Source organism: Gopherus evgoodei, chromosome 3, assembly GCF_007399415.2.
Source record: "Gopherus evgoodei ecotype Sinaloan lineage chromosome 3, rGopEvg1_v1.p, whole genome shotgun sequence".
NCBI classification, from domain to species: domain Eukaryota; kingdom Metazoa; phylum Chordata; order Testudines; family Testudinidae; genus Gopherus; species Gopherus evgoodei.
Window position 1 is genome coordinate 214,736,901 of NC_044324.1, and position 27,031 is coordinate 214,763,931.

Sequence of the window (27,031 nt, forward strand, 5' to 3'; positions counted from 1 at the left end):
TATCCAGAGAAGGAACAGAAGATTTAGGTAAGCTTCATAAACTATCCTGGGAGTTTATGACTTTACTGTCTGTCATGAGAGTCCCAAAAATTGAAAAAGTTAGAACCTCTGAAACTCACCTTTTCATAACATTCAAATTGGACACACATGAAGTTGCTCTATGAATGAAAAAAAGTGTATTCCCCACACCCCACCTTCCGCACTACTTTTCCATAAGTGATTTTCCACACTAATTCTACTGAAGCCTGGCGATTACCTTCTTTTGCACAGTAGCCATAAGTGACACCATAAAGCAGCCATTTCTGAAGTTCTACATGTATTGCAAATGTCCTACAGAAAAATTTCCATTACAAAACATTGTCTGACTCTGTAGCAACCAGTGGAACATACATTGATTCTGAATTAACTGCAGGCATGAGCTCATATTTTATTTTGAGATGGCAGCTCCAAAACCACAAAGAATAGCGGGGGATTTAAAATTGAGATGACATACTTTAAATGGATAATTACGAACCATTTCTAACTATATCCTGTTCTATTCAGCTTGTGTAAACACAGACGTCATAAACAGCAATCAAATACAATAATTAGATGAATTACATAGAATAATTTGATGAACCCCACAAATTCTGAAGAAATTTGCTGTACATATTAGGTTTCCACTTGTGTTTAAATGTGGTTTTGGATGCTCTAAGATGACTGCCAGTCTCAGTTATATTTACCCTGTACAGAACATGTTGCTGCAATAACACCATCTACTGGCGTTTCAGAGAAAGGGGGTCAAATGTTCGATCTGGTCGTCGCATGAAATCTGTTTAAGGAGATACCTTATTTTAAGAAAGAGAAGAAGAGAAATGTATTTACGTATGGAACTTTAAATTGGCACTTTATTTATTATAAGTAATATCGATGGTCTAGCTTTAAACCAGAAATCCCCCGGTTATTTTAAAATACCTACTCCCATTCTGATTTATAATTCATTGCAACTGTGAGGGGAAAAAAAAACCTAACGTGATCCGGACTAAGTGTTTTATTCAAAATTGTTTTTAAAGAATCAGACCCCACCCTAGCCAAGATTTATTTAGTAAATCACATCCTGAAGTGGATTTCTTTATCTGATTATAAAGCCTTGAGGAAAAGCACTGATATGTTACTATCGACAGACTCTTAATTATAGTGGTATGAATGGAACTGTGATAAGCCACTTACACTGCCTCCCTGGGGACTATACCCTGGCTCACATATCAATGAAACCCATTTGGGCACTGATGAGTAACAAATGAGGATTCTGGTTTTAAAATAGAATGGTGGTGCTTCTGGAGTTCAGCTGTGGTCAGAGATGAGGGGAATTCTCTTCCAACAATGGAAGAAAGAAATGTGCAACTTGAATCATCCAGCCAATTCAGCAGCTATGCACAGATAGCAGCTGTTAGACACTCATATTTTACCTATAACATCGTTTCTGCTAAGCATCAATAGTACAAATGGTTATCAAGGTCTAGACTGCAATCACAATAAATTAAAAAGGTGCTGAGAAGGAGCAATTAGGACAAAAAGAATCTCGAGTTTCACATCTCTCCCATTTTTGATATCAAGTTTGGTTTCTATTAAAGAAAGTAATTTTCCCTCAGCACTATACAACATTTATAATGTGTGTGTGTCGCTTTCCAAAATGACAAGCCCATGTAATCATTTAAAACAGATATTTTGAGTGAAAGGGGAACTATTGGATATTTTTAGGATGCATTTTAGCCTTGTTTGGCTGCGTTAAGGATCAGTGGGACTGACAGTGCTCTGACATTGATCTAACTCTGGAATGATTCACTGAAGCCAATGGAGTAACACCAGGTGTGAAACTGGGGTAGGTCAGAGAAGAAATCAGGAGGCCCATCTATATCTACAATACACTCACAGGCACGGAGCAGAACATATCATACATGTTACATCTTTTTATTCCATAATACCAGCACATTTCCACCAAACAGTTTGGTGCATAAATCAGGTGTATTCTTTGGATAGTTCCAAAGGACCTAAATAGCAAGTGCATTTCATTGTGCTGTTGGGCAATGGAGCAGAGAGACCATGGCATTGCCACCCCCTGAGTAATGGCGCTGTCCCAAACAGCTGCCAATAAAACATTTATACTGCATCGAACCTTCCATGTATTACAGAAACATTACTTTAGAAATGTTCTAGGGCGTATCCCATATTCCATTATGTATCTTAGATGTCAGAGAGGCAGACAGAGCTGTTCAAGCCAATGACTGATTTAGGGGTAATTTTTTGTTTTGAAAATTTATTTTGATAGTAAAACACGTTTTTAAAAATATGAAAGAAGCAGAAGGGAAGCATCAACCAGGGTTTATCTGATTTCAGTCCTGCTCCTAGGCCGCCTTTTTTTTGTTGCTGCGAGAAGGTCACAACGGCTTCATTTTGGAAAAACAAACTGGTGACCATTTCCTGGGATATCACCAGACACATTCCCATGCTTGCATTTTATTTTTGTTCACTACTTCAGTGCATGCTTGCTTTCTTCAATTTTTTATTATCCATTATTTGTATTGTGATAGTCTCTGGAGGCCTCAACGAAGTTTGTACCATCCCTAACAAAACAGGGCCCCAGTCACATCGTAAGAGACAATCCCTGCCTCAGAAACCAGATAGACAAAGACAGTCATGGGTGAGGGAAAGGGATATTATTACCTATTACCCACATTTTTTAGACGAAAACCTTTCAAAACTTCATCCACTAGGTTAATGCAAACTATTATTTCTGGATGCACTAGTATCCAGAATTAGACATCACCAGTAAAATCATCTACTTTTACAGATATTGAACATTTCGTGGCTATAACAAGTGCATTACAGCAAAATGAATTACAACTACCCACCAAATAAACAGGCTGATGTATGCCAATTCTCTCTACCGCTGAACATGCTTGCAGGATACCAGATAAATGAATATATAAATCTTAGAGTGACAACTACAATAGTGGATACCAAGAATCCTATTACTAAAACAATTGTCTTATTTTCACAGTAATTCAGAGGAAATTTAAATAGATTCTAGGTCTCGTTTCCTAGCTAATTTAGTATTTGCTATGATTCAGCAAACTCTTTCCTCTTCTTCATGTACTTTAACTAGTCACTCCCTTACTCATGAAACCACAAAGATAGTGTTTGAGAAGATCAGCATGAATCAAAACAGAAGCAGAAGCACATTGTACATAAGAGTAATGAACACTTATGTGCAAGACAGAGAAATGTGATACATTGTATCTGCTGTGCAATCTGCTCTTTCATGACAAATTATGGTTCCTGTTTTTTGTTTGGACACAGCCCTACATCAGTTTCAGTAGTTGCCCATAAGTTCAACATACTTTTTTTTTTGGCCTTTGTTTTCCAAAGACTACAATCAGGGGGGAAAAATCTACTATACACATTAGCAGACAGCATGTCCAAGTAAACTCAGATTTCCTGTGAACTGTACAGTGACTCTGCATTCTGAGCCACCTTTTAAAAAATGATTCATAATGAAAAATGAAGATAATTTAATGAACTCTGGCATATGCTTTTCATAGATTTAAGGTCAGAAAGGACTATCACGATCACCTAGTCCGGGTGGGCAAACTTTTTGGGGATGCGAATCGGTATGGAGGGCCAGGTAGGGAAGGCTGTGCCTCCCCAAACAGCCTGCCAACATCCCCTATCCACCCCCTCCCACTTCCTCACCCCCTGATTGCCCCCCTCAGGACCTCCAACCCATCCAACCCCCCTGCTCCTTGTCCCCCTGACCAACCCCTCCAGGGATACATGCCCCTAACCAGCCCCTGGGACCCCACCCCCTATCCAACCCCCCCTCCCTGGACCCACCTGCCCCTAACCACCCCCCTGGAACGCCACCCCGCCATCCAACCCCTGAGCTGAGCTGGCCCGAGTGCCCGGCCTTGGGCCCCCTGTGTCTGGGGGGGGGAAGTGTGCCAGGAACCCTGTGTTCACTTGTAAATCTGCCCCTGAGCCATGCCGCCCACTTGGAGCCAGCCAGCCACCACGCTGAGGCTGCAGGGGAGGGGAACAGATGGGGAGGGGCCGGAGGCTAGCCTCCCCAGCCGGAAGCTCAGAGGCTGGGGCCGGATGTGGCCCCTGGGCCATAGTTTGCCCCACCCCTGACCTAGTCTGATCACCTGCACGTTGCAGACCACAGAGCCTCACCCACTCCTGTAATATACCCCTATCCCCTGGCTGAGTTACTGAAGTCCTCAAACCATGGGTTAAAGACTTCAAGTTACAGAGAATTCACCATTTACACTAATTTAAACCTGCAAGTGACCTGTGCCCATGCTGCAAGGAAGGTGAAAACCTCACCAGGGTCTCTGCCAATCTGACCTGGGGGAAAATTCCTTCCCGACCTCAAATATGGCAATCAATCAGTTAGACCCTGAGCATGTGGGCAAGAACAGCCAGAGACCTGAGAAATAATTCTCTGTAGTAACTCAAGAGCCCTCCCCGTCTAGTGTTCCATCTCCAGCCATTAGGGATTTTTGCTACTGGCAGTTGCCAATGGGCCACATGCCATCATAGGCAGTCCCATTATATCATCCCGTCCATAACTTATCAAACTCAGTCTTGAAGCCAGTTTGGTTTTCTGTCCCCATTGTTCTCCTTAGAAGGCTGTTCAGAAAGTTCACTTCTCTGATGGTAGAAACCTTCACCTAATTTTGAGCCTAAACTTGTTTCGTGACCTTTATAATTGTCACACAAAAATCTCTTCTATCTCATTTAATAAAATTGAGTGCGGCTGAAAAGTATATTAACCACACTACTTTTGCAAGCATAAATCAACCCCAGGAATTCTGCTCATTTCTATTCTATACCTAGCAGACAATTTTTCATTTGTAACACATAATTAGAAGTGACAAAGTTTTATAAACACTATAGTGTTTATAAAACTGATACATAGTGAAAATAGTTTAAATAACTTTACTCACCCGCACGATCCATTATATTCAAATTTTCCCTGATTCAATTGCATTGCTAAATCTGTCAAGAGACAAAAATAATTTAATAATTTGTCTCTATGAATAAGGCAGATATAGAGCAAACTTCTTTACAAAGGGAAATATGATGTACTGTTTTTTGCCCAAGAATAACCACTTGAACTTAAGGTGATTTCTATGCACTCAACTAGAAGACTTCAGATTTCTTTACAATGGCGAAGTCTTTCTTTATCCACCAGGCTAAAATCTAATGTGCATTAAAAAAAATATACTATAGTTACAAAAGTGTTAGGCCCTGATCCTGCAAGTCACTCAGACTCTGCAAGAGCACAAAGGTCTGCCTGCATGGATCAGAGACTACAGGAACTATTTTCAGCCCAGATGCTTATTGAAAAGTTTGAGTATTATTCAATTCATTTATAGAGCGCCGATCCACAGATCATCTTCTTTGTGTTAATCATATCAAATGGGTCTTACAAGTCCTCTCCTCAGAAGTCCTCTGTTCAATGCCATATAGTCTATCACATCACATGATAATAGGTCTTCCTTTATGAAATCCTTCCTTGCTGGGTCGGCCTCATCGTCAGTTGTCTTCTGTCTTAATCTGTTGGATTCTTACCCATGTATTTGTCAGAACAGTGCTTTACATGACTAAGCCATCTGAGCCTGCACTCCCTCATTTTTTGATTATGGATGTTACTTTGAGCATGTTTCTAACATATACATTCCTTACGTGGTCACACACTTGGCCTATGAAGAACTTCCCTCATATTTTCAGTGATAACTCTGGCCTGCTTTCACCCACAGAGTTTTAGGATTCTGCTTTCAGACAGAGCTAAACCCTTCTTTGGGCTTCCCAGAATGCACATAAGAAACAAAATGAAATGGCCTCCACAACATAAAAAGTATGGGATTTTGAATACACACATACTAGCAATTTCCTTACTTGGCAGCACCCACACTTAACACATCAGCCTTCCAAAGTCTATTTAGTGGGTTGACTTCCATTCCCTCACCTATCCTCTAGGTTCTTAGCGCGGTCTTCTGACAGGACACTTAACAGAGCAATGCCGCCTTTGTCCAGCAGTAATCATTTACAACACAAAGGGCTGAGAATGCTGTGAGGGGATGGGTGCAGACCAAGGGAAAAGGGTGATAATTTGCACTACTTCCTTCACCCCCACACTGTGTCCCCTTTCGGACAGATTTATAAGCAACACTTAAACGTCTCAGGGCAGCCCTCTCTTGTTTCACTCGGCTAGAAGTCGATAATGGCAGTGATGCAGAACTTTGTGGAAGAGGAGTCGCAGAGGAAAAATTAGTACGATCATGCAGACTTTCTGGGGCACTGAGGACATCACCAAGAGGAAAAAATAAGAACAATAGCCCTTTAGGTTAGAAGATGACAATGGAAGAATTGGTCTGGCATGTACAGCCAAATATGTTTTTTGGTTCAGTGCAAAACCAAATAATTATATGTTTTTCCCCCGCCAAAAGGGTAAACCAGCTATCCCTCATCATAGGAGAGAGCCATGTAAACTCTCAAGCTGTCTGCCTGTCACCAGCCTAAGTGGCTCGCAGTCCTATCCCATTTCCCAGTGCTAACAATGAGATTTGCCAGTAATTGCTAACTGGTCTAGAAATATAGCTGACATGTAATTATTATTATTTACTACCTTATCTGGTGTGTTCTTCCAATGTAATGTTCTCTATGGAAGCTGTGCATTTGGTTGTTGCAAAGATAGGGCTTTTGTGAAATGGGTGATTATTTTATAAGTAAAAATTGTATCACTATTACATTTATTTGAGAGCCTAAAATGTCTTGCTAATTAATTTTGCAAATAAAAAAAGAGACAATTTTCTTCCATACATTTTTCAAAACAATTCTTCCTTGTCTTATGCTTCCATGATTCCACACACATCATCATACTGTTTAGCCATATGTCTGCTTCCTCAAAAAATGCCAGGAGGAAGTCTGTGGCATCTGTTTGAGTGTTCCTGCCCAAGCCTTTCTCCGGGATTTAAGTGCACTGGACATCACTGCCTACCTGGGGTCTGAAAGTTCAGCGAGACCATCTGGCAGCCAGCGTTCCAGAAAATTTGAGGCATGTAATTACTGGAATCCACTCGGCCTCCCTTGGGATATATTCGACTCATTTGTCGTTTATTATAACTATGTAACACGTTAAGGAAAACAAAATAAAAACAACATAGAGACTTAAGATCATTTACTTTACTCATACCATTATTATTTCTTATATGCTGTATCTTATTTTCCATGCTCCCGCATGGACAATATATTGTAAAACTAGAACTAAATGATTCTTATATGCAGGACAGATGTTTATTGGCTAACCAAAAACTGAACTGATATGCGGTATACTACTTTTAATAGAAGGATACTTCACAAATTCAATTGCATGCGTCTTCAAATACCCTAGTCCAACTGATTCATTAAAAGAGGACATATTGTAATGAATATTGCGTTCTAGAACAATAAGAAGTAAAATCTATTTTAAAATATTGAGTATAAAATGGAGCAAAATACAAAACCATGCAATAAATACTGTGCAATGCAGTAACATAAATCTCTGTTTTTCCACTACCTGCCATTTTACAGAACCAAATTACATTTGAAATAATCTTAATGGATGTTTTCTTATTTGTCATTCTCTTCTCTGTAAGACCATTCTTGTGAGCCATCAAAACTTGGCTTTTATATTTATGAAAACACTGCAATTACGTAAAGAGCAAGAGTGGTATAACTAGATACTATAAAGTAATATGGTACATGTTTCAGGCTATTAAATATATGTCAATAAGCAAACTGTTGACCTTTAACAATCACATTTATCCTACGTTACTGAAAGAGAAAAAAGCAGTCGGTCTACAGTACATGATCTATTCTTTGCAATGAGGTACAATATGTTAACTTAACATACTCCTAATAATTCAGTGCCTCCCTGTGGATGACAAATGGAATAACAGGTTAATTCTATATTCCAGGTAAGTGTTCTGTAAATACCATACAAATGGAGTTTCCTAAACTACAACAAAAATTTTAAACCGATTATAAAAATAGCAAATTGGATATAAGAATTATTACACAAAACTAAGTAGAAGTAAGAAGACAAATACTGTTGTTTCATTCAACCTTTTATGTTACCTTCTGCTACATGGAAACCTTGAAACTTTACGGGCTGAGCATAGTTGATCATTGTTGATAAATATGGATGTATATTGGTTGTAGCACCCACATATTTGTAAGAGGCCATCCATGCTTGTTCATCTTCAACAGTTACTATACCCTGAAAGCACATTTAAAAGTATATCCATGAAACACATTTTTTTGCACTTGTTGGAAACGTAAAAAATGATGCCTGTACCTCCAGAAGTTAAAACAGACACATAATGACACAAAAAAGTTGGAACCTCAATGCTGCAGTTAGGGTCTATTCTGTTATTGATATATGCAGAACACTCAATGTTAATGGGCATCATGCATGAGGTTTGATGGCAGAACAGACTCCTAATTATAAGATGTTAGTCAAACAACATTAGAATCCAGGATATTGATTTAAAAAAATCAAAGTGGACTGAACAATGCTGGGGGATAAGACCCTGTCTTATCAAACAGAAGCCTGATCTTTTTAATACCAATTACGTAAGAGGGGGGACTTTTGAGGCTGCTATCAAGTGGATCTTTGGCATCATCAAAACTCAAATGAGTGCCATTGATAGTTTTTGTGGACACGACCAAGACTGAAATAAGGGAATTTGGGGATCAGAATTTGATCAGACAAGTGTTGCTCCATGAAACTGACAAAGCTGTGGAGAAACAAGAGGGGGCACAGTGCACTGTGCTTGGCTGTAGACAGTGATATAAATTTATTTCTGTCCTGTGCATAAACATCCACCATGCATACAGAAAAAGTTGCAAAATCTTCTTAGAGTTACCTAATCTGCAGAGACTTGCAACACGAGTAATTTCTTATGTGATTACACTGCCCAAATACATAGCAACATGGGTCGAAATAAAATATTTTGTAGACTAGAAGAGGCCTCTGTCACACTACACAAAGAAAAGAAAAATCACCCATACTGATATCCAGTGGCATCTTCCTGTTCATTTTCTTGGCTCATTCTGTTCTGCCAACCACTTTCCTTCACTATCCCTGACTACCCAAGAGTCTCTTTATAAAGGCTCTATAAAGAATACCAGAGTGGGACCTTTTCTTGTAATCTGTAGCCCTGGTAAGGCCTATCAATATTCTCAAGTGACCTACTGTGTCAAGAAGAACAAAGTAGAAGGGAATTTAACCCTACGCATGCTGTCACAGTATATCTTAAAATACATCAGAATTGTAATACAGCTTTTCATGTTCAGAACGCAATATTGCTCTGTTACAAAATATTTTTCTATTATACCAGGAAACCATGAATAACTATAAATATTTCAAAATCATTTTTAAGCAAGGAGCATCTGTCATTCTTTAGTGTTGTTACAGATGCAACGTAACTTACTGTACCCCAACTACTGTACCCCAACTACCGATCATTAATTTCAGGGGAAAGAGAAGGAAGAGCAAATCTGTTTGCCAATATTATGCCATACACTTGTGACCTGAATTATGATGCTGACACATATTTAAAGAAATAAATAGAATGACACTACTTTATGCCACAGTCTGGTAAGGCTAACACAGCCATACAGAAGAGCCTAAGGAGGAAGAAGGTGGTGCTTGTTCTCCTCTTACTGCCTCATGCAACTACATAGCTGGAGGGCACAATCTAGCCTTGAAACATTGAGTACCAGTCTGCATGAAAAAATTAGGCTGAATTAACTATGTTTCTCAGGGGTGTGAAAAATCCACATCTCTGAGCGACGTAGTTAAGCCAACCTAACTGCCAATGTAGATGGCATTAGGTTGATGGAAGAATTCCACCAGCGACCCAGCTACCACCTGTTGGAGAGGTGGAGTACCCACACCAATAGGAGATCCTCTCCCATTGGCATAGGTTGTCTCTGCAGTGTAGACAACCTCTTAGGCTGACAAGGAAGGGCATTACCTGCCAGTTACTGATTGCCTGAGGGAGTTGTTTGACCATGGTGAAGCTCATATTGTCTGGTTTGCAGTTCACATTTAAATTATATTTTCCATGGTCTGTATAACAAAACCAATACTTTATTTTAACGTTGTTAACAAGGCCTGCTTCCACAAGTGGTCCATGGGAAAGTCAATGAGTGTTCCACATGCAAAGGGGCTTGCAAGATTGAGCTCTTGATACGTAAAACACTAATACTGACATTCTGTAGCAGTGCAGAATATGACTCTAACATCATGCATTTTTTGTTATCAGGTTAATTTTTACCAGTCTGCTGACTACAAATTAAAACAAACCTCTTTAGGTCTGTAGGACATAATTTTTCAGACTTGACTGGTAATTTTGGATGTCTCAATTTGTGGGAGGCCAATCTGAGACATTTTAAGGAACCCTGATTTTCAGCAAATGATGAGCACCTATCCTCTGAAAATCAGGTCCTTTCAAGGGGTCCAAAGCTGGCCACTCAAAATCACTAATCACTTTTCACAATCTTGGTCCTAAAGTGTATAAATGAAAAAATGCAGTGGGATGGAAATCAATGAGAGTTTGTATCCTACTACAGAAGAACAGGGCCCCAGGACTATAACCATACAATACTCTAATGACACAAGAGTCCTCCTAGCTGAAGATGTTCCAAGGCAATCTACTGATTATTAACTTTAATATATTCATTTATACATAATCTGTAGACTAAAAGGTCTGACTCTCATTGCAATATCCACAGCACTGGATCTAGGCTTTTAAAACAGGATTGTAGGATTTGGGAGTAAGAGGATGGGATACCACTTACAGCATCCCCCCTGAGCTGAAGGAATGGTTACCACAACACGTGGCCCTTGTAGAGTGCTGGAGTGAGTTAAGGATGAAAAAAATCAGGATCCCTGTAGACCCGCATCTCAAGAAAAGAAGCAGAACCCCCCTAAAAAGCAGAGGAGACTGAAATAAAGTGGCCGGGAACGGCTTTAAATGATAGAAAGGAAGAAATGCATGGAGACAAGTAGGAGGAGGGAGGAAGGGAGTGAGTGAGACTAACAGAAGATATTCTTGGAGGAAGATAAATGCACAAATCCCAAGGGAAAGAAAAAGGAGGAAAAAGAAAAAACAGAGAAAGAGATAAATAAAGTGGAGCAGGATGAAGGGAGCTGGAAAAAAGTTGGCGTGATTTCTGTCAATCCGTTTTAAGGAATCACGTTCCCAGGCACATGAGATTGGGGTGTAGTAGTTTCTACTGGGATCAGATATTTCTAAGTGAGGGCAGGTCATGCATCCCTGTTTGTCCCCCATTAGTATTATCCCACTGATTTCCCCCAAAATCCTGTGAATAGGGGGAGTGGGGGAGATGGAACTGCAATCTATTGGCCATCATTACAAGGAGAAAAGAGCCATAAGGTGCAAAGAAATAGAGTGTAAAATAGTTATACAATTATGAATGTATTGTAGATAAAAATGTTTATATATAAAGAAATATAATAGAAACTACAAAACATCCTATGTGTCACCTTTTTACTGTTTTCTTGTTCAGAATCTTCCAGAGCCTAAGGAAAAAATATATATACACATTACCCAAAGAAACTGCAATATGAAACACTTCTAGTTATAAAAGAAAACCCTCAAATGATTAATGAATTTGGCAAAAAGTATATCCCCTTCCAATTGATTATATGGTTCATCTGTCATTTAACTCTCAAAGGTTTGCAGTATCTTTCAAATTCATATACAAAAGGGGTGGAACGATACAGCTTCAAGTAATGGTAATAGGAAGGAGGACATCAGGCAGTTAAGTCCGAACCTAGTTGTAGTATCATGTGGAGAATGGCCAAAAGCTCATGGGGAGAGATTGAGTGAGAGTGCGACCACATGAAAGATCATTTGCCATCCTATATGCAGGGTGTCTAGACTTTGAGGGCATCTGAAGATACAAGGATTGCAGCTGCTCTGTGCTACATGCTGAAAATGTCCAAATGTGGATGAATGCTGCTATCTGCCCCAAGAGACTGCAAGGTTACTTGCCACTAGAGTTCCATTCACTGTGCCTTCTTCCTTCAATTATAAGCTGCTACCACTGAGAACCTTAGACAGGAAAATAGTGACTTGGCTCTCAATGTATGTACAGAGAGAATTACAATTTACTGCCAAGCCATAGATCAATGAGGGAGCAAAGTGGGGCTCATGCAGAGGATGGCTGACCACTCGGAGTAACCAACAGGGCAGTTGGGGGCCTGCTAGTTCAATAAGCAAAACAGCCCTTCAGCAGAGAAGGAAAATCTGCAGGTCATTCGGAAGCTCCGTAAAAGGTCCTGAAGAAGCAAGGATGCTGAATCAAAGACAAAGCAAGCAGGCAGTGCTGATGACTTCTGATACTGCTGTTGAGAGACAGGTTGCGAAAGGCAGTTTGTACAGCAAGGAGAACTTCACCAGTCAGTATTTCTATATCAAACAAGAGCCACAGCAAGCCATGCAGGAGAGAAGGCTAGAATGCTTCAGTGACAGAGGAGAATGCTACAGTACCTCAGTGGCAAGCAGGCTCTGGTGCCTTGGGAGCCAGCATAGCTTAATTTTCAATTCCACTGTACTGTATCTAATTATGGACAAGTGATATACCAAGTAATGTTCGCTTACCAAGTACAGAATGTCAAACCATATGATAAGGTGGTGGAATCTCCATCCTTAGAGGTTTTTAAGGCCCGGCTTGACGGAGCCCTGACTGGGATGATTTAATTGGGGTTGGTCCTGCTTTGAGCCGGAGGTTGGACTAGATGACCTCCTGAGGTCTCTTCCCACCCTAATATTCTATGATAAGCACCAGTGGAAGAATAGCCCTTGTGCCCACTCCACCTGCTGAGATCCCAGTGCTATCCTCTTCAACTGGGGATATTTTCCTACTACCTGATCTATTTCACTGTTTCATAAATGCACAGCAAGTGGTAGTGGGTGCTACTGTTTAGAGAGCCTGGCACAAAAATAACTGAAGAAGTCTCTGAGATAAGGAATGGGCTGAGGCCACACCAGGAGTAGTACAGGAGCAACGAAGCTGATATTCACCCTATAGTATGGTTCTTAAATTGTGACACACAGTTCACAGCCAGGTACTGCTACGTAGGCAGGAAACTGTTTGCAGCCGTGTCTAACAATTTTTGGCCATATCCTGTAGTCTGTGCACAATGATTTCCCAGGTATAGCTCCCATTTGCTACAATAGGAGTTTTGCTTGAATAAGCACAGCAGGTTTTGGCTTGTTAAATTTTATATCACCATGAATTTAAGTGTCAGCTGTTCTGCTAGAAAAATCCCTGTGTGATTCAGACTGTATTTTCTCCTATAACTAACATATAGTGTGATCCTTCCGCAAAATGAAAGGTCTTTCCCAGCCATCTCCATGGAAAAATCTTCCAACATGAACATATGTCAGAAGCAAACCTACCTTTTTGACGCTATTGGCAACAGCTTCTTTTTGACTCAAGTCATCTGCAGAAAGCTCAGTTCCAAATTTTAATTCTGGATGGGCTTCTTCTTCTTGCTCAGCTACGCAATAATGAAAAGGAAGGAAATGGGCGTGAAAAACATAGCAGCAGATATTTTGTGGAACCAGTTCAAAAACCATCACACCACTGTGAATTGGCTCATTTTCTAAAGCGAGTAAAACTAAGGAGGTAGAAAGATTTCCAACAAGTAGTGAGTGTTTAAAATAAGTACCTCAGATTCCTTGGTTTACTAGCTTTTATCTAGTAAATACTAACCCCCATTCAGTAAAATGGTGTGTAAGAATAAACCTGTGGCTAAGACGTAGATACTGAGAGATCAGTTTAGCATATTCTTGGAAAATTCATGAATTTGTCATAGGAAAATGTAAAAATCATGTACCTGGGGTAACAAAAATGAAATGAAGCCGGGGCTCTTTAAATATAAATTCAAAAGTTTTGGTGCCACTACCTGAGTTCTCATATGCCTACACCCATTCTCCTTCCTTTTATACATTCTCTTTTATACATGGATCTCTTTCATTTACTTTAACAAACTGTTAGTGGCTTCAAAGGATCCAATATGGTCTCTTATGTACAGACTATTTTAAAATGTATTTATCTATTTAGATTAAAATAATTAAAAAAGATGCCTATCCAAGCCTCTAGGTGCCCTAACACATAATTACTAATATAGTAAAATCCCAGCAGCATTACAGTAGTCATTTAACAGGATCCCAGCCAGCCAGTTACAGAACATTCTTTCCACCCCTTCGTCATCTAGGAAACACCCTCAGCCCACTCCAAAACCCTGCTGAACAGGTGTCTTTTGCAGCACGGCTGGCAAGTCACCAGATCTGGGATACTTCAGACCGAGTGAGGGAGCAAGTTTCAGACTCCTGACCACTCACAGAGAATGCATGGACAACCAGCCCTTCTCTTTTATAACAAGGGGAGTCTAGCGCAAGCATTTTGCTGAAGGCAGCTGTGGCATGGGGAGAGAGATGGTCCCTCACATGGGCCAGTCCTAGGACATTTAGGACTTTACAGGTGGTCATAATCCAACACCATAAACTCAACCTAGAGACCAACAGGCAGCCAGTGCAGATCCTGATGTCAGAAACTCCCCACACAATGCCCCGCTGAATAAGTGAGCCACCATGCTCTGCACCACCTTCAGTCTCCAAATGATTTAAAGGTACAGCCCTGTGTAGACTGCACTGCAACAGTCCAATCGTGAGGTAACAAAAAAAGATAACACCAAGGTCCACATCCAAAAGGAGAGGTTTGCAGCCTCCTAGCCAGGTGCAGATGGTAAAAGTTGATTGGGTCACTGCTGTAATATGAATGTCACACAGCAGCTGATGATCTAGAATCACTTCTGAGTTGCAAACACAAGTAACTAATGGCAGAAGTACTGCCTCAGCGTAAGAGGCAGATATTACCTCTGCCATCTCCTCCGGATGCTTTCCCTGGCAGACTCATTGCCTCAGTCTTGTCTGGGCTGAACTTCAACCAGCTCACTTTGATCCATGTTCCAAACTCAGCTAGACATGGGCTGAGGCACTGAACCACATTGTTTAAGTTGGATGAGACAGACACACACTGTTGAGTGTTGGGTGCATTGTCTTCAGTATGCTACTAACGCCTTGTTGCTAACCCTCCAATCAGCCCCAGATACAGGTTGAACAGACCAGGTGACAGAATGGCACTTTACAGCAACTCGCTTTTGAGAGCTTTGCAAGAGGAGCAATTGCCCACAGCTACCCATTGAAATCTCTCCAAGAGAAAGGAACAGAACCAGTGAAGAGCAGTGGCCTCTACTCCCACCAGAGTCTGCAGGCAAATCAACACCATCCTGTGATCTATGGTAATGAAGACAGCCGATAGGTTTAAGAATACCAGCATGAACACCTAGGGCTTGTCTTCACTACAGGGCTAAAATGGTGCCGCTGTGATCAACGCAGCGGTTTCGATTTAGTGGGTCTGGTGAAGACGTGATAAGTCAATGGGAGAGTTCTCTCACCTCAATGAGGGACGGAAGCTACGTTAATGGGAAAGCGTATCCTGCTGACATAACATGCTGTCTACACCACCCTAAGTCAGTTATGTTGCTCAGAAGGGAGGGTGTTTTACACCCCTGAGCGACATAACTTACATCAACTTAAGCGGTGGTGTAGACAATGACCTAGTCTTCATCTACCACTAGAAGGAGACCACTGACAAGCATGACCAATGCAGTCTCTTTGTTAAAGACAACTCTCTATCCAGACTGACAGGTTCGAGGAAATCAGCAGCATCTAGATACTGTGAAAATTGTCTTACCACATCCATCTCCACTAAATGTGCCCAAGAAGATTCAATACTCATCAATGATTAGCTAGACTGCCAGCATCCAACAATGAACACACGACCAAAGGCTGCACTACTGCTTCCTTCAAAGCAACAGGCAGTTTGCCCTCTCTAAGAGAGGCAATGACGATCCCATAAGCAATGGGCCCAGTGTTTCCCCCACTGGCCTTCGCCAGCCAGGAATGACGTGGATCCAAAGCATTTCCTGACTGCACTGGCAACATACTGTATGTGTGAAGAGAGATATTAATACATAGATGGACAAATTAAAAACCAATACGTTAGAAAAGATTAAAGTTCAGCACATGGAAGAAATAGCTTCTTTTGCAGTGTTTATAATGAATTGAAAAATTAAACTAGCAGTTTCAAGGGATACTGGCAGGATTTTTTGTTTAGAATGCATAATTTACCTGAGGAAGAAGCACAAATCAGCTCCCATAATTGTATAAAAATGTTGCAGATCCTAGTCTACCATTTCTATCTCCCCCTGCTCCTGCTGCCCCGCCTTCCCTCCCTTTAAAGATATGTTTAATCCACTGACCCATTGTTTTAGCTCAAGGTACCCTGTTTGGACAATTCGTGATATCACCTTCAGGTGGTGAAGCAGATAGAAGGAACAATATTGAAACGCAATCAATGCTTTTCTCGTAACAGATATAATAGTCCAGCACCCTGGTTTGACTTTCCATAACTTCTATAGGTAAAGCTCAATCACTTCAGATGGAGGGTGATCAGATGGGCTGTTAATGGCAATAAGTAGGGTCTTTGTGACTCCCCCCTTTGACACTGAGGCCAAATAAAACATGTAGGTCACATTCCTGCAGACTGCGTTCACTGGCAAGGGCTCTGTGGTTTCCTCCTGGACTTTGCACAATGCTCTTCTCTCAACTGCTTAGACTAACACACGTGACTTGACCATCGATGCAGATGCAACTGCAATACATATATCTTCAGAACTCCATTCTGCTTTTCTTCTTCTGCAGCACTTTTAACCTCTGCTTTTCCCCGGTGTATTTTTGCTGTTGTGTTATCCTCCCCTGTATGCAATCCCTCATCCCAGATATCTCAAAGGGTTATCCCGGAGATAAATTGCAAAGAAACAAATCAACAAAATAAAATGGGATCAAAAGCAGAACCATGTTCCAAGGGCAACAGCAGCACAGCAGATGCAACGAAAGTGAGACCTGAAAGGGTTAATGCAACTTCTTTTGCTAATGGTCTAATTTGCTTTGTAACGTTTTCATTTCTTTAATTTTACGTGGGCTTCAAGTTCACAGAGTCACTATTTAAAATCTAACCAAAAAACGTACTTATGAGTTTATGTTACAAGTGGGAAGCCTATAAAGACAGCGGTTGTGAGGATACGGCAGGTTAAAGTGAAGCAGTTATATTAAAAGGCTTCTACTGAGGTTCAGTAGCAAATGTCTATATGTACTCATCCCTCCTTTTCCAGCATGCAAGCAACTCCCGAGAAGCATAGCTTATTAAATCCTCACCACTTTCTATTTCTTCTTCATTATCATCCTCTAGGATATTGACAGGAGCAGCTGTTTCCCCAGCCTCCATCATACTTTTCAGTGCCTCAAGCTGTTCTATTTAAAAAATAAAAAACAGAGAGAAAATAAACGTTAGCCATGTAACGAATGGCTCGTACCCAAAATTAAATATTTTAACTCAAATTACATGAAGAAAATGCTAAATAACTAGGGCCTGATTCTGACAGGGGCTTGAATTTAACAGGAGTGGTGGGTGCTCAGTACCAGTTAGGGTCAGGTCTGCTACAAAAGGACTTCAGACCCACTGTTGTTAGGGATAGTTTGATAAAAAAGTTATTACCAGTGCTGGATCAAAAAAAAAGTGATCAGGGGCATCTTTCCAGTGACCTCAAGAGCCTTTGGATCAAATATATTACTGCCGTGGGCAAGTCCTGGGTAACAGATGTCTGATAACGTTCACAGCCTGATACATTCCATATTGGAATGGGAATTTTACCTCAATATAGCGCAGGACTCTTATGTTATTTCTGAATTGTGCTTGTAAGTTGCACCATATGAGCCAATCCTAAAGTCAATGGGAGTTTAGCCACTGTCTTCAGTGGGAGAAGGTCCAGGGCCAATCAGTATGGCTATCGTAAGAGCCATGAATACCTCAACATCATGATTCATGCACAGCAGAAGAATACCAGAATTGGCAAGAAAAGAAGAGTCATTTGAAATTCCATTTCAGTTTTAGTTTACCCTGGCAAGTATGGAAAACACAACGATGACAGCACACCTTCTCTACAACAGATTCCATCTATGTTACATTTCAGCGTGGATAGCACAGATTAGGACCCAGAATTCCATTTCAAGTTATACATATTTATAATCTCTACACATTTATACAGAGGGCAAAACTTTGCCACTGATATGAAACACAAGTGAAAACAAAATGTCATGCATAGTGAATATACAGTATATTCGTAATTTTGGAAAGTTTGATAAAACATTATTCAGTTATCTAAAGTGCATAATTTCGTATTAAATTTAAAGGTTCAGTGAACTTTACTTACTTTTTTCCACTTCAGGTTTCAGCCTCTTGTTTTTTATGAGTATCTTTCTTTTGAGATCATTAGGGGACGGTAAGGGTCTTCCTGGTTCAAGCTATAAAAATGGAGACAAAGGCTTATTGAGCATGATTTGCAATGATATTCTCATTTAACCTCTCTGACCACACATTCTGGGCTGGATTATGACTTTAGGACCAGGACACTGAGGGCTGGTCTTCACTACGGGGAAATCGACGCTGCTGCAATCGTTGTAGCTGGGGTCGATTTACTGGGTCTAGTGAAGACCCACTAAATCAATGGCAGAGCGCTCTCCGGTCAACCCCGGTACTCCAGCTCCCTGAAAAGATTAAAGTAAGTTGACGGGAGAGCACCTACCGTTGACACTGTGCAGTGAAGACACCACAGTAAGTCGACCTAGACCTATTCAAGTAGCGGGCGTAGAGTAACTATGGTCGACTTACCCCGGTAGTTGAGACAAGCCCTGACTAAGCAGAACCACGGAAGGGCTGTTGTGCAGTCAGGGCAAGATGGAGACTATAACCTAAAGGGAGGACTTCCACTTCTTCTGCGGCCATCCCCACCCTCCAAATGGGAAGCACAGGATCCCATCCCTCTCTGCTCATGGAAGCTGATGGGATCATTTGGCCTGTATATTATAAACTCCTTATTGTCTCATATTCCTGTAATGAGCCACACACAAAAAGCTCTGAATACATCAGAATAAAAACAACAGTTACATTAAAATATCAACAGGAAGGCAAGGACACTGAAAAAGTCATTCATTTCTTCTTCTGCTCAGGATTTTCTGTAGCATCAATAACATATTAAAAATAAAAGGTTCATATCAGCTCTTTAACGATCTGTGTGTGTTCAGGTACGAATCTCCCTCTTTTTTGCTCTGTTCTGTTCAGTATTATCAGATTACTTTGAAGGACGATGTTTGATAGCCTCCCGATCTTAAGTTAGCCACATTCTGGAGTTAAAAGCACAGCTAATGTGCAGTCCTTTAATTTTGTTTACCTATCTTGCAGTCTTGTTTAAATCACTGCTCTTGCCCCTTTTAGCAAAACACGTTTAGACATCTATTATTTCCACCTCACATTAAGGTTTGCTAAATTCTGAAAAAGAGAACAGGCTGATAAAAAATGTATCCCTCCACTGGTAAGACTGCTGTTAATATTTATCAAATCATCTGAAAACTGAATTCTGCTCTACTATTTTCTCTTTGCTGCTCATAGCTTTCATAAGTGGCAGAATGGGTGTGCTGCCTGACTACCATCCAGAAGAAAAATACTTCAAAAATTAATCAGTAATAATATTTTACAAAATACTCATTTTTTGATGACCACAAAACATTTCACAAAAATTAATTAACACAATGCACAAGTGTGGCAGGAAAGTATCATCATCCTCACTTTACAGATGGAGAAAACAAGGCAGGAATAGGTTACATAGATTTAAAATAAAGCATTTTTTCATCTGAGCACTGTACAATAAATAGAAAAGGAGTCCTTTCTCTGGAGAAATTACAATCTAAATAGACAAGACACAGAGTGGGAGGGGAAACTGAGGCAGAGAAAGAGCAACAAAGTGGCAGAGATAATGCCACAGATCACTAGCATAGGCAGGAGCAAAACCTAGCTCTCCTGATTCCTAGTCCACTGCCATATCCACAGGACCACACTACCTTGGCAACAGTCAAGTCAGGAGACTGGAGTATCAACTCGGACATTGACTTCATGTGTAATTTTTGGCTAGTCACTTAACCTCAGTTCCCTAGTATCAATTTCCTAATTTGCTAAATGTGACTAATAATATGTATCCAGCTTAACTCACCACCGTATTGTGAGGTTCCAGCAACCAGTGCACAGTCCTGCAAAGATTTATCTATGCGAGTAGTCCTTAGCCAGGTGATAAGGACTATACCTGCCAGTAAGGGTTTGTAGGATCATCTTTGATGTTTGCGGACAGTATCAAATGCCAAATGCTACATATGTGCTAAATATCATTAAATGACTTGCTCCATACTGGGAAGGGAGAGGAATACCATCTGTTGGCCCATCACTCTCCCTCTGAGGTGGGCAGAGCATAGGACAGGATCCCATGGTACAAGCTTCAGCACACACATAGGAGTACAGATTTGGGTGGTAGGGGAAGAATCTGTTACCCAGGATCACAGCTGAAAAGGACAAGGGGTACATTGAGGTAGAAGTGAGTTAGGACTGGAAGATATAGCCAGGGCTAGTAAGGAATCCTAGAACCGGGAGGCAGATCTCTCTGGAGTGGGTGGAGTGTCTAGGTATTCAACCACCACATAAAATAATAATCATCATTTGGTCAGCTCGGTCACTGTGCAGGACCAGCATCAACAGCCTCTGAGGGAAGCCACTGTCAACCCAACACATCCTGATTCCCAAATACAAAGAGAAGCAAACAAAGGTGACAAACAGCATGTGGAACCAACAACAATTGATGCAACACCCTTCCAAGATAATATTCACTTTTCCATTATAATTAAGTGAACTCAATCATTCAATTCCAGCAAGGGAACCATGTACAACAGGGGTGGGCAAACTTTTTGGCCCGAGGGCCACACCGGGGTTGTAAAACTGTATGGAGGGCCGGGTAGGGAAGGCTGTGCCTCCCCATACAGCCTGGCCCCCGACCGCTATCTGACCCCTCCCTCTTCGCACCCCCTGACTGCTCGCCTCAGACCCCTCGACCCATCCAACCCCCCCTATCCTTGTCCCCTGACCGTCCCCTCCCGGGACCCCTGCCCTCTATCCAACCCCTCCCTCTTCCCACCCCGACTGACCCCCTCAGAACCCCTGACCCATCCAACTCCCTCAATCCTCGTCCCCTAACCACCCCCTCCCGGGACCCCCTGCCCCTAACTGTCCCCAGGACTCCACCACCTATACAACCTACCTGCTTCCAGTCCCCTGACTGCTCTGACCCTTATCCACATCCCTGCCCCCTGACAAGCCCCCCGGAACCTCCTGCCTACCAAACCCCCCCCGTTCCCCATCCCCTAACCCCATCCACTTCCCTGGCCCTTGACAGGCCCCCCCCCCCGGGACTCCCATGCTTATCCAACCCCCCCATCCCCTGTCCGCCCCCCAGAACCTCCACCCCATCCAACCCCACCTGCTCCTTGTCCCTTAACCTCCCCATCCTGGGACCCCCTGCCCTTAACTGCCCCCAGGACCCATCCCCTATCCAACCCCCCTGCTCCCAGTCCCCTGACTGCTCTGACCCTTATCCACATCCCTGCCCCCGACAGGCCCCCCAAGACCCCACGCCTATCCAACGCCCCCGTTCCCCATCTCTTGACCCCTATCGACACCCCCACCCCGACAGGCCCCCCCCAGGACTTCCACACTTATCCAACCACCCCCATCCCCTGTCCGCCCCCTAGAATCTCCACCCCATCCAACCGCCCCCTGCCCCCTGTCCCTGACTGCCCCCTGGCACCCCCTGCTCCTTATTCAACCCCCTGGGCTCAGAGCAGCATGTCTGGCAGCCACGCTGCCTGGCCGGAGCCAGACATGCTGCCGCGCTGCTCAGCAGGAACGCGCAACCCCGCCACCCAGAGCGCTACCCGTGCGGTGGCACAGCTGCAGGGGCGGGGGGACAGTGGGGAAGGGGCCAGGGCCTAGCCTCCCCAGTTGAGAGCTCAGGGTCTGGGCAGGACAATCCTGCGGGCCATAGTTTGCCCACCTCTGATGTACCACAATCTCAACATGTACAATAAGGGTAAAGTGAAGTCTAGGTTATCATCAACTGTGACCAGCAGTGAATATGTTTTAACTTCACTAGACGTCAGTACAATCAGGCTTCATTTCCCCTCAGCAGCATGGTGCAGCTGATAGCAACTGTTCACCTCTGACATTCAATATAGCAGATGCTGGAGCATTCTTAACAGGCATGGCCTACCAATATTCAACCTTGGCCTAACCTATTTTTTAGGGCAGGGGTTCTCAAACTTCATTGCACTGCGATCCCTTTCTGACAACAAAAATTAATACACAACCCCAGGAGGGGGGACCGAAGTCTGACACCCAAGCCACGCTGCCCAAGGGCTTCAGCTCCAGGCAGGGGGCCTGTAACCTGAGCCCAGAAGCCCTCGAGTTTCGACTTTGGCCCTGAGCGCTGAAGCCCTGGGACCCAGCAAGTCTAAGCCAGCCCTGGCGACTCCATTAAAATGTGGTGGTGACCCACTTTGGGGTCCTGACCCACAGTTTGAGAACCACTGTTCTAGGGTCTACATATGCTCTTCCTGGGCCTGCCCGCTGCTTTGCAAAAACCATTCATTTTATCTGTTGATTGTTCTTTCTGAGGAACAAATTGTAGATGTCAATGGTTCCTTTTGAACTCTCCACGTCAGTCATGATCACATATTATATTGGTACAGAATTTATTTATTTTTTGTATACAATGATAGCTGAAGTTGTCCTCCTTTTTCTCCATCCATTTTTACATGAGCTTGGTCTCCAGGTTCTAGACCTGGCAATTCTCTGAGTGATGTCTGTTGTAAAAATATGTTCAGAAGCTCTTGCAGTCTTTTTATCTGATTTGCCTACTCTCCTCACGTCTGGCCACTTTGGAAATAGGTTCTTTTCCAAAGGTGGAACACTAGTGCCGGGTTGTCTTCCCATCAGCAGGTCTGGACTTTATCCAGTTGCTGTTATTGGTGTGGATCTGTAACTCAGAAGAGCAAGGAATCAATCTTTCTGCTGTAGGATTTTCTTAGCAGTCTGTACAGCTCTCTCAGCCTCTCCATTTGCTTGTGGGTAATGTGGGCTGCTAGTAATATGATCAAAATGACATTTCGTTCAGAGTGACTTAAATTCTGCTGCAGTGAACTGTGGTCGGTTGCCCATCACAAGTTACTCTGGGATAACTGAAGTGAGCAAAAGTGCACTTCAGTTTCTCAATAACATTGGGACATGTTATGTCTTTCAAGTACATTATTTCTATAAACCTGGGAAAATAGATCACGATAACCAGGCAGTGATGTTCTCTGAATTTGCATAAATCTGCAATTAGTCTCTTCCAAGATCTCTCTGGTGTGGGTGTTTGTACACTGTATGGTTCAGCATTGTCTCTTAAGTTGATTTGTACTGGATAACCTCTCAGAAGTTCAATATCACCAAATCCTTTATCAAGTTCTTCCACCTCTCTCACCGGGACCATCATGGCAGCTATGCTACAGCTGAGAAGTTGCTCATCTTTGATCCTTTGATCACATTCACTCAGAATGCAAAGCTTTTATCTTTGCAAGTTGTTTCTATGGTGAGCTGATCCAAGCCATTCAGTATACCTCCAAGGCTAGTCAAAGCTGTGTCAAGCCGTGACCTCAGCTCTGAGAAGGACTGAATGTGATTGCAAGTCCCTTCCATGATGATTGTGACATCAGCTCCTGAGTCAATTTAAAAAAGTCAATAGTCTTGCCATGAATATTTAATTTCTCTCTCCAGGGTAGGTTCTATGTCTAGAGCCCTGTGTGCATAGAAAAATTTGGATTCACATCTGATTCGAATCCGCGATAATTAACTTCTATCTGACCCACAATCCACACTCCACCGTTTATATGTATCTGCATTCGCACCCATGTCACTGTTAGAGCCCTGCACACATACAAAAATTTGAAGCTGCATCCAATTTGCAATCAGCAAAGATGGTAAACAATACAACTATGTCCGCGGATGCGGATATCCGTAGATTTGCAAGGCTTTATCTATGTCATCACAAGTAATAGCTTTCAGAAACAGTGGCTCTTGCTTGTCCATGACATGAGTCAACTCTCTGACTGCTTTTGTGCAGCAAACAGCTGCAAAAAGTTCACATTTCATACATTTATTACATCATGTGCCTCTGGCCGGACATGCATAATCTCTTGAGATATGACTTTTTCTACTTATTGTGTATGTAGGATGGAATTGTCACTGTTAACTTGGGAGTTCTCTCTCCTTGCCTCAGGGGTTTTATGATGATAACTTTTAACACAGTTTCTAAGCTAGCTACAGGATTTTAAGTTTGTCAAGTTTCTCTAGGTTTCACTGTTTCACTAGTTCAGACTGTTTTGCTATTTAAATAACTGAGGTTAGGGTTAAATCTCTCTTCAATTTCAGCTGCTATGAAAAGTTTTTCATCTGTTAACCCAATAAACCAGCCTGAGTCTGATATTTTCATGTTTTGCATTTTCCAAATCAGAGTTTTCAGTCAATGTATGCAGAATTCTTATAAAACATTCAACATTTTCCCCTGGTTCTTGAATTCTCTCATGAAAACATTCTCTTTCATAAACCACATAGCCAGAATCCTTTCATAGTTATCTTTGTGACAGTCTGCAGTGAAGTCAAAGGATTTAAAGATATGCTTCGCTTGCTTTCCCACAACATACATTAAAAAAGATACACATAGGGGAGGGATAGCTCAGTGGATTGAGCATTGGCCTGCTAAACCCATGCTTGTGAGTTCAATTCTTAAGGGGGCCATTTAGGAAACTGGGGCAAAAAATATATATAGTTGGGGATTAGTCCTGCTTTGAGCAAGGGGTTGGACTAGATGACCTCCTGAGGTCCCTTCCAACCCTAATCTTCTATGATCTCAAGTTTGTTTGCAATTTGAAATCTTGCAAAATACTGTCTATCCATTGTGAAGATTTGTCAAAGCTGAAGTTCTCTAGGGCATTGAGAAGTGGCATGTTGATGAGATCCTGCAAACTTTGTGGCTGTTCTTCGTCTGCATTTTGTTGCTTTGTTCCTTCTGTTTCTGTTCTTAGTGTACTCCTGACAGCGGGTTCTTCTGTATCAGCTGTGGACTGGCCACGTTGCTTGCTTATACACACAAGATGCATTCATCATTAGATCCTGTAATGCTCTGCTGGCTATGGCTAAGATTTATTTAAATAAGGCTTTTGCACATTTTAGCATTAATACAGTTTAGCATTAAGTAGAGCATCAATGAGTGGAAACTACAGAGAGATGAGGTGGTGAAGTCACAAGCAAAGGAACTACACTTGGTCTATTTTATAGGGCAGGCAACCCTGCCTGACTCAGCATGGGGACATGGCTCCCCAACTCTTGCCAGAAGTCCTTCACCAATCCCTGTTCAGAAGAAATTAAATGAACCAGCTAAGGACAAGCACCCAAAACCTGAGAAGCCCTAAATCAATAGTGATGTTTGAAAACTTAGGTCCAGGCACACAAGTTCCTTCACTATTGGTGATGTGACCCCAAGTTACTATATCTTGCTAATAAAATTAACCCAAGATATAAACATAATTTTTAAAGATACATACTGGATGTGTTTCTAGAGGTTGCTTCAAAAGGAGATCGCCAAAATAATCTTCACAGTATTTTGACATCTTGTACTGTTGGTATTTGCTGAAAAAAGTGACATTTGTTAATTTCTTAAGATTCTCTCTGTCAACCCTCCCCCAAAAAATCCCAAGCCATCATTCAGCAACAGGAAAAGTTAATATAGAAGTAATACAAGTATTTCATGTAATTTGCTGCCCACTTACAATAAAATTACAAGACTTAAAGTACTTTTAAGTGTTTATAAAACCTAACTAATATAACTGAAATGCATGAATTTATTTAGAGCAAAGTAATTTGCTGATTAAATATTATTCAGTTAATGTGACCTTCAAATGTAACTCACTGCTGAATCACAGCATTATTAAACCAACGTAAAGCTTGACCTTTGCATTAAAGCAAACATCTCTGAATCTCTTCAAAGCGACATCTAATCTAATTTATCTGCATAACCCTGTTACAAAGTTTTCCAAGCAAAGTTGAACTATTATAAGCCTTATCATAGGTACAATTGCTCTTTCATTGCACTATTAAAAATGGAAGATGAATATACTTTATACCTGCAGTGATTTTCAAATGAAAGAATAACAGGATACTCAGATGTAACAAATGCAGTTTCCTTAATGGCTTGAATGACATCCTTTAAAATGCAAAGAAAACATTCATGTTAAAACACATCAAGTGGCAATCATGAGTAGAAATATTTTACAGACACAGAACATGATGGATTTGCAAATGAAGCAAAGACACACGGAACAAAGTGTGTCTATTTCATTTCTCCATTTACTCCTACTAACTATCTTGCATGCCATGTTTAAAAAACTCCCTCTTCACCTGCGGAAGGAAGGTGATAGCAAAAGCCTCAAGCTCAGTGCTGCTCTGAGACATAGGGATCTGACAGCTGATCTGTCCGAGAGGAGGATTTTGGCTGAAGGGACAACTCCTGCGTTTCGCCTGTCCCTTCCACCGGTAAGGGGGACTTTTGCAGCGGAGTCCATAAGAGTGGCAGGTTTTGGAGAGCCTATGCAGAGGGCCTGAGTGAGCACCCTGCATGCTTTGATGCAAAGGGGGGTGGGAGCAGATAATGAGGCAGAGGCAAGCTTTTAAGAGTTCAGGACATAGGAACCACCCCATTCGAATCATTCATTCCATTATGATGTAGTGCCAGGCATGCAGTGTTGTGGTGTGGGATTCCTTCTCTCTGCAGAGTTCCCTACTTGCTAGCTAAATTTCCCAGTCTGGGTTT

At 41.8% G+C, this 27,031-nt stretch overlaps 1 protein-coding gene across 1 annotated transcript in view; it reads right to left on the reverse strand.

The window, feature by feature from the left end:
- PLCB4 (phospholipase C beta 4) overlaps nt 1–27,031 on the reverse strand; it is a 319,181-nt gene that overhangs the window by 63,527 nt on the left and 228,623 nt on the right. The window contains 13 exon segments of the mRNA XM_030558019.1: nt 729–777; nt 780–814; nt 817–827; nt 4,989–5,040; nt 7,046–7,170; nt 7,401–7,485; nt 8,164–8,305; nt 11,603–11,638; nt 13,524–13,624; nt 17,409–17,504; nt 18,464–18,554; nt 25,767–25,851; nt 26,346–26,425. Of these exon segments, the coding sequence (XP_030413879.1) occupies nt 729–777; nt 780–814; nt 817–827; nt 4,989–5,040; nt 7,046–7,170; nt 7,401–7,485; nt 8,164–8,305; nt 11,603–11,638; nt 13,524–13,624; nt 17,409–17,504; nt 18,464–18,554; nt 25,767–25,851; nt 26,346–26,425 (988 nt within the window).